At 44.9% G+C, this 17,924-nt stretch overlaps 1 protein-coding gene across 2 annotated transcripts in view; it reads left to right on the top strand.

Moving 5' to 3' along the window:
- TSHZ2 (teashirt zinc finger homeobox 2) overlaps positions 1-17,924 on the top strand; it is a 442,402-nt gene that overhangs the window by 317,888 nt on the left and 106,590 nt on the right. The window contains exon 3 of one of the 2 annotated variants that reach the window (XM_061209625.1): positions 8,599-8,666. The exons of the other annotated variant lie outside the window; for it this stretch is intronic. Within the exon in view, the coding sequence (XP_061065608.1) occupies positions 8,599-8,603 (5 nt within the window). The 3' untranslated portion in view covers positions 8,604-8,666. Of the gene's footprint in view, positions 1-8,598; positions 8,667-17,924 lie in introns of those variants that run through there. 2 annotated transcript variants of the gene reach the window in all.

Here is a 17,924-nt window from a genome sequence, read left to right as displayed (position 1 = left end):
CTGCTTTACACTTGTCATCTCACTCCATCATCATAGCAGCCTCTAAGTTTGGTTCATTATTTTCTGAATTTTCCAAGTGAGGAAACTACGGTACAGAGCGCAACTTACCCATAGCCACCCAGCTAGGAGGTGGATCTGAACTGAAGCTGGATCTGAACCCAAGCCGTCCAGATCTGCGGTCCCTGCCTAGAACTACGGTGCATCCTGCCATCATGATGTTTTGCTTTTTGGCACTATTTTCCTGTCACTATTTACATCAAACTTTACACCAACTCACACTTCCTATCTAAATCAAATGAACACTTTGTAAAACCACTACCATAAACGAAACCAGTTTTGCTTGTCACAAATAGGGAATCACTATAACAATGAAAATGTAATAACAACAAAACTGTGGCATTAAAATCCTTGCGAGACATGTTGCCTATTGAAGGCTCTGAGCCCAAGGCCTGCTTACTCTTTCTTTGCAGAAAGGAGAGATTACAAGTGATAGAGGGGTGTTAAAAACACATCAGCACAAAGCTCACTCTTTGACTTCAACAGAAAGAGTAAAAGGATTAAAAAGGAAATGTCTTATTCAACTATCATATAAAATATACCTCTTCCCCCAATGTTTCATCCCTTTTCACGACAGACTGAAGTAGGAGGGGTCCAGGGGTTCATGGGTCAGAAGACCAGTTTGTAATGAGCTGTGTGTCTTGGTGCAAGTCAGTGCCCCTCTCTGGACCTTATGCTTACTCTGAGTGAGTGATGAAATGTTGTTCCAGATCAGGGTCCTCAAGAAGCAGTTGGTAGATTAATTCCAGTCCCTGATAAACTTTTCTCTAGAAAAATAAGTCCCAATATAAGTGAGATTTCCATAAAGTAAGTTTATTTCATTTAAAGTAATCTTTCTTGATCTGAAATTCATCCAACAACATACGTTCAACAGTATTTGTGGAGCAACCACTATATGCCATCATTCTGTGGGCAGCGAGTTTTCAATTAGTGAGATTTGCTCCTTCTTACTTTAGAAAAACTCAAGTGTCTTCTCTTTTCATTACATCATGGTCATAGTAATTCATCTTTCTTGTTTTGTGTGTCCATCCACAGCAAATATAGTTTTCTTTCCTTTTTTTCCTCCCCTTGGAAATTTCACCGGTCTGTGCGTTATATTCTTAAATCTGGGACCTCCTATCCTAGCGGTTCCCTCTGAGCTCAAGAATGCTGGCATCCATTTCTGTGATTCTTTGCAGAAATTCCTGCAAATGTAAATGCCAAAGGAGCCAGCAGGTGGAAAATTGAGTGAAGGGATTGTGTAGGGACAGAGCAAGGTGGACTGCTGGTGCTTCATCTAAAGGGGTCGCTGCTCCTCACTTCCGGGGAATTGTTGCCATGGGAGAATGTGGATCAGTGATGCTGGATCTTATGATATACGGAGGGAAGGTGAAAGGCTTATTTTCACATGAATTCCCTGTAAGTTAGATGCGGTAGATGGGCCACATCTTCTGCTCATAATTTCCAAAGCTCTTTCACTTTGGTGCATAGGCGAGCTAGACAAGAGGGTTGCCATTCCCGCCGTGCTCTCATTAACCAACTTGCCTTAAGCGACGTAGCAAATGCAGGTGGTAAAAGGATGGAGCAGGATGTCATGAAAGGGCTTGGACTTTGGGTCTGTGGAGCCGAGCGCTTGTCGTTCTTAGCTGGGTAACCTTGAGCAGACGACAACCTCTCTGGGACTCTATTTCCTTACCTGTAAATCAGAGATTTTTAATCCTACTTTACCAATTTTGTGGCAGATTAGAAATAGTATCTAATGTCACAAAGTAGAGGGCAATGATTTTATTTTATAAGTAAAAGACTTGAACCCAGCTGTTCTGGTCTCGTCTTTTAGCAGCGTCTCTGGGGGCCGCTGGCCAACCTTTGCTGCCTTTCTGCCTCCCTTGGAGCCTGTGAAAGAGGCATCAGAGGTCCCCGCCTCCTTACCATCCAAGGTCGGGCTCCTCTGTTACACACCACCAGTGGGGAGACCCTGTGGAGAATGCAATTTGCTGAGCCAGTATTTCTGGACCTTGCTCTTCTTGGGCCCAGAATCCGGTAAAAAGCAGTTTTATTGGCAAGAAGGCTAACATCCACTTAAACTGTAGCCTAAGAAATCATGAGCCGCCCGTAGAAATGAAACATCGCCCTGCCCCTCTCACTGTAGCCTGAGCATTTGGTGTCCATGGAAACTAGTGTCTCAGGCTGTGAGTGTATAGGCCCAGCTCTCAGCAGGTTTGCCTAGAGGATGGGCAACCAACCTCCCCAGGTTGCTCAGGACAAAGCGGGTTACCGAGATGCCAGACTTTCAGTTTAAAACCAGGAAAGTCCCAGGCAAACCAGGACAAATTGGTCACCTTACCCCAGAGCTTGACCTGGAAAGAAGAGCTTGGGTTGGGGAGAGATTCTTTCTAGCTGTAAAATGTCAGGGCTGTGCCCCCATGTGTGCTCTTGTCACCTCAAGCAACTTCTTGGGATCAGGACGCTCACCTGAGCCTCTGAGCCAATGCTTGAGACGCAGAGCTGGGCAAACATAAGCCAAAACGGCGTCACGAGTCAATCGGTCTTTCCCGCTGAGCCCAGACTTTGCCTCAGGATCTCTTTCATCATAGGGTTCCAGGTGACTCTTAAAAAATAACCTTCCTTGATTCACCGAGTGACACTGACGTGCCACGGTACTCTGATTTCATACATTTCACCATGTGAAATCTACACAATGTACCCTGGAAGCATTTGTTTAATGAGTAAATAAATAACTGAATGAGTAGGTGAATGAATGAATGACATAGTTAAAGGTTAAAGGCTTCACTGGATAAGTAAATAAATACAATTACAGTTTAAGGATTCCTTCCTTCCTATCAAAGCCACCCATTTTTCTCTCTAGAGCATGCTTTATTACATCCTTTTGACTGGGTCCTTTAAGACCAATGAACGTGGAATAAATCCTGGCTACAGGGCAAAAGGGCTGGGGCTGTAGTCCAGGCTCCAACTCTCGGCCACTTCTAACCTCTCTGCCCTCCATTTACACATCTGAACCCAAGAGTTCCAACCAGACTCCTTCTATTCCTTCCTCTAGCATTCTAGGACCATCTCTCCACCATGCTCATGTCACCTCTTCCACGTGAAACATTTTCCTTTCAACTCTTTCTTGACAGAACTCTTTCACCCACATAAATGATTCCAATGGTGAGAAATTCGGGTTCTGGGGCAGAGGTATGTGAGCTGAAGGGAGTTTCTCAGCCTTGAATGGTATCAGAGAGCAGACAGCCTCTGTTGCACATAGCGCTCTCTGGTCCAACAGAAGCAGGACCAGTGTAGAAGCTTTGCGTGGGGAAAGGGAGAGGACGGCAGAGTCCTCTTCATCCCCTAAGCCTCTGATCAATGTAACTTCTTCTGTGAAGCCTTCACTGACCTTCTCCAGCAGAGCTAGAGCTCCTTGCCCTGTGATCTTGTGACACTGAGTCTTCCTCTGCTGTAGTCTTGATTTCAAAGCATCACAAGATGCATTTTATTTACATTCTCCTCCATTGATCGAGAGCACCGGGGATTGTGCACCCAGGGCTCAGTCCTGTGTCAGGCAGCAAGTTTTGTGCTCAAACAAAAGCTAGCAGGTTGAATTCATGAACCAACAAGTGATTAAACGAATAAATGGAGTGGCAACAGTCAATGCAGGTCAAACCACGAGAAAATGCATGCGTCTGGCAGAGTTTCTGAGGCCTAATTATTAGGGAAAAGACTTGCCAAGGGGCATAGAATGATCCAGAAGCAATGTTTGGTCTTGGTTAAACCGCATTATGAACACAGTGGCTGTGAGAATGGCGAGATGTGTTTTTCCGCCTGAAGCGTTTTACTTTTCCGTGTTTTGTCTGGGGTTTTAACATTTACGTTCATTATCATGTACCTGAGCTGAGATCTCAAGCAGTTCATTAATTGTCTTGGAGCACAGTTCTGTGCAATCTCACCTGGCATACTCACATCGCTGCAGTGAGGACTTTGTTGTACCTTGAGTGTTTTTAATGACTTTCCCTGAAAATCTATCTAAAACACACACACACACAACACATTAGCACAGAGGAAGGTAAGGACGCAGTGCTGGGTAGGGGTCCCTGGAGAGGAAGCTGTGTTTGGACATTGAAGCAGGCCCGGGGAAAGCCACTGGCAGTTGAGTGTGAACACCACTGCCCTCCAGTGGAGGGAATGCCAGGTCCACTCAGGAGGGCTACTGCCTCCGTGGGGGAGGACTGGGGCCCTGGGCCTGAAGCCTCCGCAACTATATTCCTTCCATGGATCTGTCTTCCAAAGGGCCACACATCACCCAACTCAGGCAAGTGGCTACCTGAGGGGACTATTTTGTTTGTTGTTTGTTTTTAACCGTGTGACCTTTTTGTATCAGAGGAAATAGGAGAAAGAACGAAAAATGCAGGACGTGCCCGTCCTAGAAAGGCAGGCTTAGTATCTTGAAGTGCCCTGTGTATGTGTTACTCCTGCTTCCTCTTTCTTCGCTTGCCTCTTCAGGAATGGGAACAGAAGGAAGGACAGCGCTTAACACAAAGGAATGCATTGCTAATGGTAGAATTTCAGATACCAGAGGGAGAATCGCTGTGTGTAGGAGTCCATCCATTCAAGTCGGCAAATAGACAGCAATTGCCTTCTGTGTGTTGGGTATTTAGGAAAGAAAGACTAAGACAGGGACTTCTCTCCTGGATGAGCTCATAGTTCAGTGGAATAAACAGACCTATAAACAGATAATCCAGCTCAGTTTGTAGGTACTTAGGAGCTCGGCATCTGTGGACTTATTTGTCATTTTGGCCATTTATTCCTCAACAACCCACACGATAGAGATGTGGTAACTTTTCTCTTTGCTGTGGCATAAATTTGATTTGGGTTGCAATGCTAATGACAAGGAGCAAGTTAATTGCCCAGTAAGCACCCCTAATCCACCACCCAGGTCTACGCTCAGTAGGACTTTGCTCCCCTCCTTCACCACTGCACGTGCCATAATCCCGATGTGTCGTGGTAATCGTGTTAAGTGCGGAGGAGTGTCATCAAGTTGGAGAAGAAGACATTACTGCTAAAAGTCCAAATATGTTGTTGTATAAAGGTATTTACAGAAACCATGTGACTCAGGAGGAAAATAAGAATTGGGAGACTCCCAGGAGCCTCTATCAGCAAGCCCGTGTTCACAGATTTGGGAACCTGGGACAATCTCATGCTACACCTTGTAAACCGGCAAGAGTCGACAGGTCTATAATTATTACGATCAGATTTTCCAGATGAAAATTAGCTCCTGCGGTATATGAGTTCAGCTGTCCTTGGAAGGATCAAAGGGGAAAATATTTGAAATTAAGCATATCCTGGAAAATATATGAAATCGAGACAGTCATGGAAACCTGAAGCCACAGACACTGTATGTGCAGCAGGGATGAGGATAAGAGATGCTGAGGACAGAGTTGAGGGCGCACCTGGTGCACAGATCCCAGTGGCTGAGACCACTCCAGACCGTGTGCCTTTGCTTAGTCTGTTGGGTAGAACATATCAAACCAGAGCACACGGGTCACAAGTTGCGCCTTCAGTCAAGGGAGGGCCCCCACTAGGCACTGCCTGTGGGACGTCAAAGGGTTCTCAGGTTCCTGAGTAATTACTGATGCACAGCCACTAACTCTGCTGTCATTAGAAACAGCAAATCATTAGTCCAAAACCTGGAGCTCCGATAGTATCAGCAAGACCCTGCCAGTGGTGGATCAAGGGTTGTCTTCAAGAGATGCACTGTTAGCTCTGTGATTGCCTGTCATTGAGACAATCGCTATTGACAGAGGGCTTGCTAGGTGCCAAGCACTGTGCTAAGGCAGTGAAGGCTCAGAGCGTACTCCTGTTCGCAGCAGGACTAGCCCATAATCTAGTACAAAGAGAGAAAATAAGCAAGACCATTTCCAAGTGTAATAAGAGCTTCAAAGGCTTCAAAACAGGCTGAGGAGATTGTGACTCAGGATGATGGTGAAACTACTATAAACAGACAATCAAGGAAGTCCTGGCCAACGTGAAACTTTGGCAGTGAGGAGTGGTCGACCGTGTAGAGAACAGCAGTGGCCCAGGCAAGAGCAACCTGGACATTTGGGAGAAAGGCCTTGAGGCTGCAGCCTCGTGAACTCGAAAACATGTAGGAGGAGGTGGATTCAAAGGGGCAGGAAAGGGTCGGATCATTCAGGGACCTGAAGCCTACGGCAAAGAATTTGCAAAGTGAAGCCATTGGAGGGTTTTAAAGAAGAGGGGTGGGGACTTCCCTAGAGGTCCAGTAGTTAAGACCCTGGGCTTCCACTGCAGGGGGCGCGGGTTCCACCCCTGGTTGGGGAACTAGGATCCCACATGCTGCCCAGTGCGGTCAAAAAAAAAAATTATTTTTTAATAAAAAAAATTTTTAAATAAAGAAGAGGGGTGAGTGTGTGCCAGTGACAATGAAGGGGTGATGGACAAGGCAGAGCTGCTCACCTGTAGGGTCCCAACCTGCTATTGTATCAAGACCAGCAGGAGAAAATGTGTGCTGATTTAGTTAACATTCCAGGAATTGCATATAACTTGCAGCACCCTTTCTCTATGCTGCATCTTATTTAAAAAAATCCTCATAAACAGGCACTCCAACTCTGTTTATAAGTAGTTTGGATCTCAGCTTTACAGACTTAGCATTTTCAGTTTAGGCTACTTATTTCTTAGCAGCTCACATGTTAGAGACATAGTAACTTTTCACGATGTTGATAAGAAAGAATGAGGTCCATGGGACGTTGTCAAACGTGGTGAGCTTGCCCGGAAACCTCTGCCTTAGCTGATAAATGATTTATTATTGACAGGTCATTGATAGGTGATCATTCTCCACACAGAATCTGTGGTGAGGCATTTTCTTTTCTCATTTAGTGAGAAATTGGCATCTTTCTATTCTGATTGTAAGAAGATTGGAGTTTGTGTTGTCCCTTTTTTGCATTGGTTGCCTGGAAGCTCATATACAAATGGGATGGTTAGTCACAGGACCTATTTTAATTCTTATCATTAAGATATTTGCTTTCTCCTTTTTTCACTTGCTTTATTATTTATTCCCTTTATATGTCACCTTAAATCTTTTTATGGCTAGAGTTGGGATATCAATAAAGAAAATTACATGCTTCAACGTCATAAGCCCAGTCTGCTTGATAAATACCTTAGAAATTTTATATCCATTAGTGGCAGGGTAGGAATAGTCAGCTGAATTAGTGATTAAATACACTATTATTGATAATTTCTATAAAATGTTAAGCTTCGGGACTTCAGCCAAGAATTAGCACCCAGACAAGCATCATTTCTACTAAAAAATCAGGTTCTACCATAAATTCAAGCATTGACTATTGCCATCAGAAAGGCTTTAAGCTTAATTTAAAACAGGAATGCTTCTCATCACTGGAATGCATTTGCCAAAAAACTTCAACTTCTGTCTCCTTTCCCGCTGAACTTTAAAAACGGGAGAGACAACTGCCTGTTTTGTCTAGAACCAGGCTTAGGGCAGCAATCCAGCATGACAAGTTTCAATCCTTGCTCTCCAGCTCAAAACCAGGAAGCACCTTGATTGCATCTTGTTAATTGCAAAATTAACTTTAAGTAAAAATAAAAGAATAAAAGAGCCCCTCTTCTCCTTTGCTTTCTACAAAGCAGGAAGTTTGGGGGTGGTGGTTACACACCGACCCAAGGCCTGCATTTCTGTGATCTAGCCCTGAAAACCATTTATGACCAAATTTAACTCCGGAAAGCTCTGCTCTCTCTCTCTCTCCCTCTGATCATCCATATCAGTTTCATCTCATGACTCTGACATTTACTGGCTCAGCTGACCATAACCACACTGGAGTTATTAACCAAATAATCCCATATGTGGGATTTAGTCATAAACACAGCCCTGCATCTAGACTAATTATATAGGTAATGGTTGTAAGGAGAAAAGGTAAAAAGGTGCCGAATTGCATAAGATATTTTAGGTAGTTTGCCAAATCTTTTCTAAAAACAAACCAACAAATCATCAAAACCAGCAAGAACCTTACTTTTTAAAAATTTAAGTAATAAATGTTCACTGAAGGGAAATTAAAGCATACAGGTAGAATGGATGGAAGGAAGGAACGAAGGAAGGAACGAAGGAAGGAATGAAGGAAGGAAAAAGGAGGGAGGGAGAAAGGGAGGGAAGTAGGGAGAAAGGAGGAAGCTGTGAATGTATATTACTAACATTTTAGTAGATATTAATGTTTGGGACACAAATTCTAGATCAGGGGTTGACAAACTGAGGCCCCCAGGCCAAATCCAGCCCACTTCCTGTTTTTATTAATAAAGTTTTATTGGACACAGCCATGCCCGTCCATTTACATAATATCTTTGGCTAATTTTATGATACAATGGCAGAGCTGAGTAGTAGGAACAGAGATCATATGGTCTGTAAAGACTAAATTATCTATTATTTATATCTGGCCCTTTATAGAATTAGTTTGCCAGCCCCTGATCTACACTTTTTGTCTCTAAATATTTATATTTATACATAGTTTCATACACTTTTTTTTTTTTTTTTTTACTTTTTAGCTTGAAATAATTCTAAATCCCACAGGAAGTAGCAAAGAAATGTCAAGAGAAGTCCCGTGCACTCTTCACCCAGCTCCCCCGTCACTAACATCTTGCATAACTGTTGCACGATATCAAACCAAAACGAATTCAGATTTCACCAGTTTACATGCAGTCATGTGCGGTGATACACATGCCTTTTATACGTAAAAGTGATATAACATATCACATTTGTTAAGGGTGACAATAATGAAAACTCCTCAACTGACAGAGCGAAGGAAAGAACATGAATATAGTTAGCGCATCCTGAGAACCCGAAGAGTCTGAGATGATCCAATCATCCTGAGAAAATCAGGACTGTTTCTTCTGCACCAACAGTCACTCCTAAATCATGTTGACCAAGACGTCTGATGGAGGTTATGTATTTTATTTTCACCTAAACGTATAATCCTTTCTATTTTCTCTCTTCTGCACTCCCATCCTCTTAACGCTTTTTTTAAAGTGCATGAATTATGACTGGGCAATCAAAGATGACGGCACATTGATAAGGTCCAGAAAGCCTCAGCCCCTCCAAAGCCAGAGATTAAAGAGAAACGTGACATTCAGTTTATTTAAATATGTTTATCTGACATCTGCCTGGGATTCATCTGCAGTACGTAGGGCTCCTTCCCAATCCTTTCCCACACTGTGCCTGGCCTCACTTTGCAAGGGATGAAGTTCTCAAGCCTCAGCAACTAAGAAGAAAAGATGCCAGAGTTTCTGGCAAACCATGTGAGAGGGAGAAACGCCTCTCCCCGGCTAGTTATGAGTTGCTTTATAACTCATTTCCCCATGGACGGAATTACCAAGTGTCCATTCAGATTCTGGATACATTAATAGTTGTGCTGAGTGAGGCTGGGTTAACAGGCCTAAGTTATAGGTTTCTAGGAAATATAAGAAGATAGCTGGTAGGTAAGAGTATAATAAAGTTGTTTTTTAACAAAGGCTATTTAGGGAGCTAATTATAAAGCAGTATGATTGAGAAAATTTAATGGAGCAGCTTGAATAGAAGATAGTAACTAACCAGAGAGAGGCCAATGAAAGGTGTAAGTCACCTCATGGACACCAGAGAGGACTGTGCCAGAAAAGCAGATAGGATTGAGGCACTTGGTTCTCCTTCTAGGACCTGGTGGGAGACAGGAGACGTGGGCCAGCACAGCTGGGCCGTGGAGACTCACGATCCCAATGGGAAGGTAAAGTCTAAGCTGGCAAGGGTGGACCTGGAAACCAGTTAGGAGGCTTTGCAGTAGCCCAGGTGAGAGATGACAGTGCTTTGGACCAGTGGTTCTCAGTGTGGTCCCCAAACAAGCAGCATCAGCATTGCCTGGAAACTTCTTTAAAAGCAGACTCTTGGCCTCACCAGAGACCTACTGAGTCAGAAACCCTGAGGATGGGGCCCAATAACCTCTGTCCTAATAAGCCCTCGCTGTGATTCTGAAACACCCTAGAGTCTGAGATCCACCACTGCCTTGGACTAAGATGTTAGCCGTGGAGGTGCTCAGACTCTGGGTCTGCTTTAAACATAGAGCTTGGGCAGTGGGCAAAGGCTCAGTAGGGCTGGTCCCTTAAGACAGGATCAGGGTCATTTGCCACGGTCCTCACTCAGCCTTTTATATTCCCTCTCTGGACCTTGTAGGTATTTGATTTGGTTCCCTGCCCAAGACCAGTGGAAGAAGGAGGTAGAAATTTCAGTGATGGGAATCCCAGAACCTTCTCCTGCTAGAAAAATTGCCTTGAGTCATTTCCTTCTGTGTGGCAGAATCATCTCAATCATCCTTTTTTTGGAAGCGTTGGAGAGGGAAAGAGGAAGGTCTGTACTAAGTTTTTGAGGAAGGGTGTTGAAAAAGGAAAAAAATAAATGGGCCCCACGGTTTCCTTTGTCCAATCTGGTTCCCCTTCCCCAGAGGCAACACTCAGTACATGCTATTGCTTCTCACAAGCTGAGATGGGAAAATCATTTCCCAGCTTCACTTGCCAGGGGGCAAAAGTTTTAGCCACAAATGGCAGTTCCTAAACGCAGCTCTTATTAAACCGCTATCACATTAAGCCCAGACAGTGACCTGTTCTGTCGCCTGAAAGAATCTGCAATTCACATGGGGAGTCTAATCAGGATATTAATGGGTTTGGTTTTTAATTCTTATAATATTTTCATCAGTTAAAAAAAAAAACTCATTTCAACCTGCATTAAGCTTGGAAAGTGGATTCTGTGGGGTGAGAAGTGACAGGATTGGGGAAAGCTTTGATTTTCTTATCAGGTAAAATGTAAGCATATGGAGGCTTCAGTGTGTTTGAAAAGAAATCTTCATGAAGAAATGAAAGGTTGCGCCTGTGACCACTTTGTTACCCGTTGGCTGAGCTGCAGGAGAAAACACGTCCGAGGAGAACGGTGTTCGTGCCCCCTGCTAAACGCTGATCTTGCCCAACGCCTTCCGGGGCTGGTCATCTCATAGCGTCCAGTGCAGGGAGATAACATGCTCACATATTGGACACTCCAAAATATATAATCCCTAAACCAAGTCAGTACTTTGTTTGCAGTTGCCATAATTTATTGAATCAAAGATACCACTGATTATAAGGTGTGTCATTATTTAGTTACCTCCAAGAGAAAAAAAGACACACACACACACACACACACACACACACACAACACAACGACAACGCTGTCAATTAATTGTAAGATATCATTGTTTGGAAGATGCCTTCTGATTTCAGTTAAATCTAAGATGCCTGGAGGTAGGCTGTCCAAGCTGACAGGTAAGCACAGTGAGGCCATCACAGACCCATGTTTTTTCCATCCTTTTCTGCTCCATCAGGCTTAATGTCAATGCCCCGTCCCCGTGCTTGTCACTCACGTGGCAGCGAGATGGCGGATACATCTTCATACCTCATATTCCCTTTGCGAAAGGAAGGAAGGAGAGTGTATCAGTCAGGATTCTACCAGAGAAACAAAACCAGTGAGAAGTAAGAGAGAGAGAGAGAGATCAGGAAGATTTTTCTTTTCCCAAGGAATTGGCTTACACAATTGTGGGTCTGGCTGACCAAGTCTGAAATTTGTAGGCTAAGCCAGTAGGCTGGAAACTCTCAGGCAGCAGCCAAGGCTGTCTGTCCACAGGCGGAAAGTCATCTTCTTCCCCAGGGAAACCTCAGTTTTACTCTTAAGGTCTTCAACTGATTGGATGAGGCCCAGCCACATTATAGAGGATAATATTCTTCACTTAAAATCAACTGACTATGGATTTCAATCACATCTACAAAATACCTCCACAGCAACATCTAGATAACTGTTTGACTGCATAACTAGGTACTAGAGGTGAGCCAAGTTGACACATAAAACTAACCGTCACAAAGTGAGGTGACAAAAGAACCTTTTGGCAAGGTTTTGCCTCGTGAATCAGGGAAAGACTCCATTCCCCCCTACATCTCATTGGCAGAGCAGTGTCACATGACCACACCTAGCAGTGAGGGAAGCAGGAAGTGTTTAGTGCTTCAGCCTCCATAGAAGGGAATATATCAGAAAAACGGCTGGGAGTGGATGCTGAGTGAGCCAGCTCGTAGGCTCTTCCATGACCTATTTATTTAACGAGTACAAGAGGCTGAACAACCACGTGCTGCCCGGATTCAATTCTTGGTCATCATTACCGAAGATAATTAAATAACATTGACTCCCAACGCGAAAAACCCATCCCCCTTCCACGTGTGGTTGCTAAAACTGCTTTTCAATTTGGAGGAGTGCTGTAAAATGCCTTTTAAAATATTTAAGCCAAAAAGTAAATCCACTTAAAGAAAAATATTAAATAAGTAATAGGACTACACTGAAGCCATCACGGGGAGGTAATGCATGACTCACTGAAGCATGAGCCACTACTTTTTTTTTCTAATTTTTATTTTATATTGGAGTAGAGTTGACTTACAATGCTGTGTTAGTTTCAGGTGTACAGCAAAGTGATTCAGTTATACGTATACATATATCTATTCTTTTTCAGATTCTTTTCTCATTTAGGTTATTACAGAATATTGAGTAGAGTTCCCTGTGCTCTACAGTAGGTCCTTGTTGATTATCTATTTTATATATAGTAGTGTGTGTATGTTAATCCCAACCTCCTAATTTATCCCTCCCTCCCCACCTTTCCCCTTTGGTAACCATAAGTTTGTTTTCGAAGTCTGTGTTTCTGTTTTGTAAATAAGTTCATTTGTATCATTTTTTTTAATTCCACATATAAGTGACATCATATGATATTTGTCTTTCTCTGCCTGACTTACTTCACTTTGTATGATAATCTCTAGGTCCACCCATGTTGCTACAAATGGCGTTATTTCATTCTTTTTATGGCTGAGTAATATTCCATTGTATATATGTACCACATCTTCCTTACATTTGGATATGGTCCCTCAGTGCCACGATCAGCTAAATCACAGGCTCATGGCTCTACTCACATAGCTTAAGGTGTGATCCTGGTGAAGTTAGTAAACCTCTCTGGAGCTCCGTTTCTTCACCCGTAAAACAGGGATACTCTCTGCACCTACATCGTAGCTCGGCCATGAAGTCAATGTCATCCTGCAACGCTCTTCCCCTGGTGCCTGACCTGTAACCAGCATTCCCTAATCATGGAAACATTATTATTACATTCATAATTTCCAAGTGGAGAGAATGTTTTCCTAATTTTTTACCCATAAAATTAAAGGATTTTAATTTAATTTGGGGTTGGAGGAAGTGTTGCCATCCCCCCACCAAGCCTTAATGTTCTTCATCTGAGACCTGGGATGGGCAGGAGCAAAGGGAGACCCCTGTGAGGCACATTGTCCTTCACAAGGAGGTTCTCCTATGACAGCTTATTGCATCCTCACCACAAGAAGGACACGTCAACGCGATCATGATCTCCTTTTCCAAAAGGTGTAATTTGGGCACTTTACGGTTGGACAACTTGTCCCAGGTCATCCCAGGTCACCTTGTAGTAACTGGCTGTGATGGATTTGAAATCACAGGGGTGGTTTTGCCCCCTAGGGAACAGTTGGCAATGCCTGGAGGCGTTTTTTAGTTGTCATGACTGGAGGGGGTGCTACTGGCATCTAGTGGGTGGAGGCCAGGCATGCTGCTAGACATCCGACAGACAGGCCAGCAACAAAGACCCATCCAGCTCCAAACGCCAGCAGTGCTGACTGAGGGCGAGAAACCCTGCCCCAGATTCTCTGCCAGGCCTGCCTCACAGGTTCTCACCAGGCTCCCATGAGGTCAGGGCTGTGTCAGCTCTGTCAACTGTGGGCAAGAGCCAGGCAAGCTCTGGCAGTAAGCGGAAGCACTGACCGCGTGTCATGGGGAAGCAGGAGCAGGTTGCCCAGTGCATGGGCTTATGGGGATGGGTTCCAAATCCTTGCTCTGAATCACTGGCCGATGAGAACAGAAAACAGAGCTTAGGCCAGCTTAGTCACCGGATGAACCAAGTTACCTGTAACAGGTAGAAATCTCAGCCAGTCCACAAACCCGGGTGTAGAAGAAACGCAACTTTCTCTTCTGTTCTTCACCGGAACTAAACGTGTATTTCAAGTCCCTATTTTTCATGGCAGAAACTTCATCCTAGTCGATTCAGGGCTCCTCCCCTTTTCCAAGGGATACAAGTTGGGGTGCGTGGTCCTTCACGAAGGGGTCTGTAGTGGCCTCCATCTCTCACAGTGCCTGCTGGTCCCGCTGAGCCACCTGAGACTCTGCGAGGCCTCGTCCCACGCGACATTGTCACACAGGGACACGGGAACTCTGGGAAGCAGCCACAACCGGCTATGTGATTTGCAGAGCCCCGTGCAAGATGAAAACATGGGGTTCCGTGTTCAAAATTGTCAGGAATTTCAAGGCAGCAACAGCAGAGCATTCAACCAAGCACAGGCCCCTGTGTGAGTGTACAGGTCCAATGCCCATGAAGCCGGCCCTGGGGGAGCCCCCAAGCCAGCGGCTAGAGACCCTCTCCGTCACTTTGCTGCCGCTCCTCCCCAGCTGCATCACAGCCCGGGCCTCTGTGGGGACTTTGCTTTCCCGGGTGCTGCTGGGAAGGGGGCCTGTTATTGCTACTCCTGAATTTAATCAAACCCTTAGGATTTCTATCACCGCCCCCCCTTTCTTGGGGATGCCAAGCAGCGTTTGAGTGCCCAGCGCAGCTCTGGCTCTCCTCTCCCAGCCCCACCCCGCTCCCATCCACATGTTTATCTAGTCTGGTCCGGCGGGCAAGACTTGCTCTTCAATTATGTCTTATCTTTTCGCTGAGGTGTCTCTGGAATCATGCTTTTTGCAAAACCTACATGTGTTAAACTCCAACTCCTTTCCTTTTATTTTTGGTGGAATCATCTCTCCCTCGAGGCAATGAATACTGATGACTGGTGAGGGGAAAGCAGCCAGCACAGGAAGGCCAGGAAAAATCAAGGTGATGTTTCAGATTTTCCCACCACATGCAACGGGCCACACATCATCATCCTCCCCAAATATCCCTGTACAAGTTATTTATGAAGATGGAGAAATTCACCGGGGAAAGTGTGGGAGAAATTGTGCTGGTGGGCTCCTGGGAAGGATCCCCAAGTAGCCTCTAAGTCCTCACTTAGATTCCACCTCTTCCAAGAAGTCCTCTGTGATTTCACCCAGCTCAAGGTAGCTCTCCTTCCGAAGCCCGCCTTATGGGACAGCTGTGCTTCTCACCCTCTGTCTTCTCGCCTTTCTCCTACAAAAACGTGGGAGGTAGCCGGTGGTGGGTGGGAGGGCGGGGGGGGGGTTGCGCGGGACGGTGATGGGAAAACCACAGGGCTTGGGAGATAGAAAGATGTGAGGCAGCTCCTGTATTTGTGTTTGCTTGGGCAAGCTATTTGACCTCTCTGAACCTTAATTTCCTGATCAGAAAAAGACTGAGCATATCTACTCTGCTGGCTGGTTTGTTGTGTGCTTGCTGTTGTTTTAATTTTTGTTATTATTATTGTTGTACAAGCTTTAGAACTGCTCTTAGACTGCAGCCTCCTTTAAAGCCAAGGTCTTATGTATCTGTGTGTCCCCAGCCCCCTCCAACCCCAGCAGAGGGTACAGTCTCTGGCACTTAGATGCTCAGTAATATTTGTTGGGTCAGCAAGTGAATTCCCTACCCTGGTTTGCTTCTCTTTGCGGACACAAAGTCAGAGCTTCTCACAGGTTCCCTCACTCACCTCCAGTCACCAACCTTCCAGAGCATTTGCTGAGCCGACCATCAGAGAAGGAAAGCAACGACTAGTATTTCTTGGGCTCCTGGGCTGTGCCAGGCTCTGTGCTGTGGGTAGGGTGACCAACCGTCTCAGCTTGCCTGAGATGGAGGGGTTTCCTGAGATATGGGACTTTCAATCCTAAAGCTAGGGTCATCCCAGGAGAATGGGCAGAAAAACTGGTCAAGTTAGCTAAGGCTTTCCATGTATCATCTCATTTATTTTTAAATACACTTTGTTTTGTACGACAGTTTTAGACTTACAGAAAAATACAGAGACACTAATACAGAGGGTTCCCATATGTCCTGCACCCAGTTTCTGCTGTTCTTAACCTCTTGCATTACTCAGTACGTTTGTCACAACTAATGAACCAGTATGGATACATTATTATTAACTAAAACCCACACACGAGTCACATTTCCTTAGTTTTTCCCTAATGTCATTTTCCTGCTCCAGGAGCCCACCCAGGACCCCACATCACATTTAGTCTTCATGTCTCCTTAGGCTCCTCTTGTCTGTGACAGCTTCTCAACTTTCCTTCTACTTGATGACTTAGTTTGAAGGGGTGCAGGTTGGGAATCCTGTAGGAACTCTCTTGATCCTAACACAAATCTAAGGGGCAGATACTATTGTCCCATTTTACAGACGGAGCTGCTGAAGCTTAGGACCAAGGTGATAACCAGTAAAGAGCTGAAGGAGAATGTGAGTTTCTACTGGGGACCGATGATTCCTTAATCATATCAACAACAATAATAACTAATATCTTTAGTTCTTGCTATGTCCCAAGTACCCTGCTAAGAAGCCCATACATATCATATCACTTAATCCTCATGATTGCCCTTTGTTATGGAGACTAAAATTATGCCCATTTTACAGATAAGGAAAAGCAAGGCCCAAGGAGGTTAAATCCCTAGCCCAAGTCAAACAGCTGACAAATGGTAGAATAGGAACTCCTACCCTCACCTCTGGAAGTCCTTTATGCTCTATACTTCTAAGAAATTTTTGTCTCTATTGGAGTTTGCAGTTTTAAGGAACATATTATGTGGAAATTTTGAGGATCTTATTTGAGATGCACATTCTGATTCCATAGGTCTGGGGGGAAGCCTGGGAGCCCATATTTATAACAAGAAGGCAGGTGAGCCCATACCTGGAGGACCAGGCTGAGGACCACCTCCTGCTTCACAGCTTTCCTTTCTTTCCAGGACAAATAGGGTAACCACAGTGTGACAACACAAGGAAGTAGCCAGACTTCCTCAGGTCACTTTCTGGCCCTCTGGAGCTCCAGCTGCCAGAGATAGAAAGAAAGCTCAGAGCTGAGAAATCCCAGACGCTATCATTCTGGGTGACCAACTGGCAACTCCAGCCTCTCCCGCAGGGTTTGTAAAAAATGTAATTAGCCCAGGTGAGGCTCATTAGAGCCGGCCTGGAATTCTGCCAGTGCTACCACGAGCTGTATGCCAACCCCTTGATTTTAATATCAATGGCAGCGCTGACAAGGAAGCTAGAAGGCACTGCAGGCTAGGAGGAAGCTTTGTACCCAGGCGGGCGTCTCCCCCCTCCCCTTCCGCTAGCTCGCCACGAGGTAAGGCAGTTGGCTTCATCAAATCAGAGCTAGCTCCTGAGTAATTTCCACTGTCCTCCCCTAACAGCTGGGCCCTAGGTGATCCTAAAAATTAAATGAAGCTCAGAAAATGAGACACTTTGGAGAGGCATTAATAGCCCATCCCGGGCTCCCGCAGACTCTTCACTTCCCTTGTCAGTTTCCTTGGAATTCCTTTAGGACTTAGGCGCAGGGCAAAGTTTCACTCCAGAACCTCACAGCTTTGGAGTGTTTCTGCCAGAGGGACCCAATCCCCTGTGTGTTTCCTTGTTCTCATGCAAAACTTAAAATGGGCTCTGGTAGCCAACGCTATCTTTTCTCCCTGTAAATGGAGATATTTATGCTGATGCAATATTTTCAGAATAGGACTCTAGGCTGCCTCCCAAGCTTCCGGGAACTGCACAGAAACAAATTCACAATTCTTATCATCATCATCATCACCCTACCCATCATCATCATGTCATTTATTGGGGATTTATTATGTGCTGGGCACCAGGATTTGCAT

The sequence above is a fragment of the Eubalaena glacialis genome, chromosome 13, assembly GCF_028564815.1.
Source record: "Eubalaena glacialis isolate mEubGla1 chromosome 13, mEubGla1.1.hap2.+ XY, whole genome shotgun sequence".
Lineage (NCBI taxonomy): Eukaryota > Metazoa > Chordata > Mammalia > Artiodactyla > Balaenidae > Eubalaena > Eubalaena glacialis.
The sequence above is the reverse complement of the archived record's forward strand: the minus strand, read 5'-3'. Positions and strand labels throughout refer to the sequence as shown.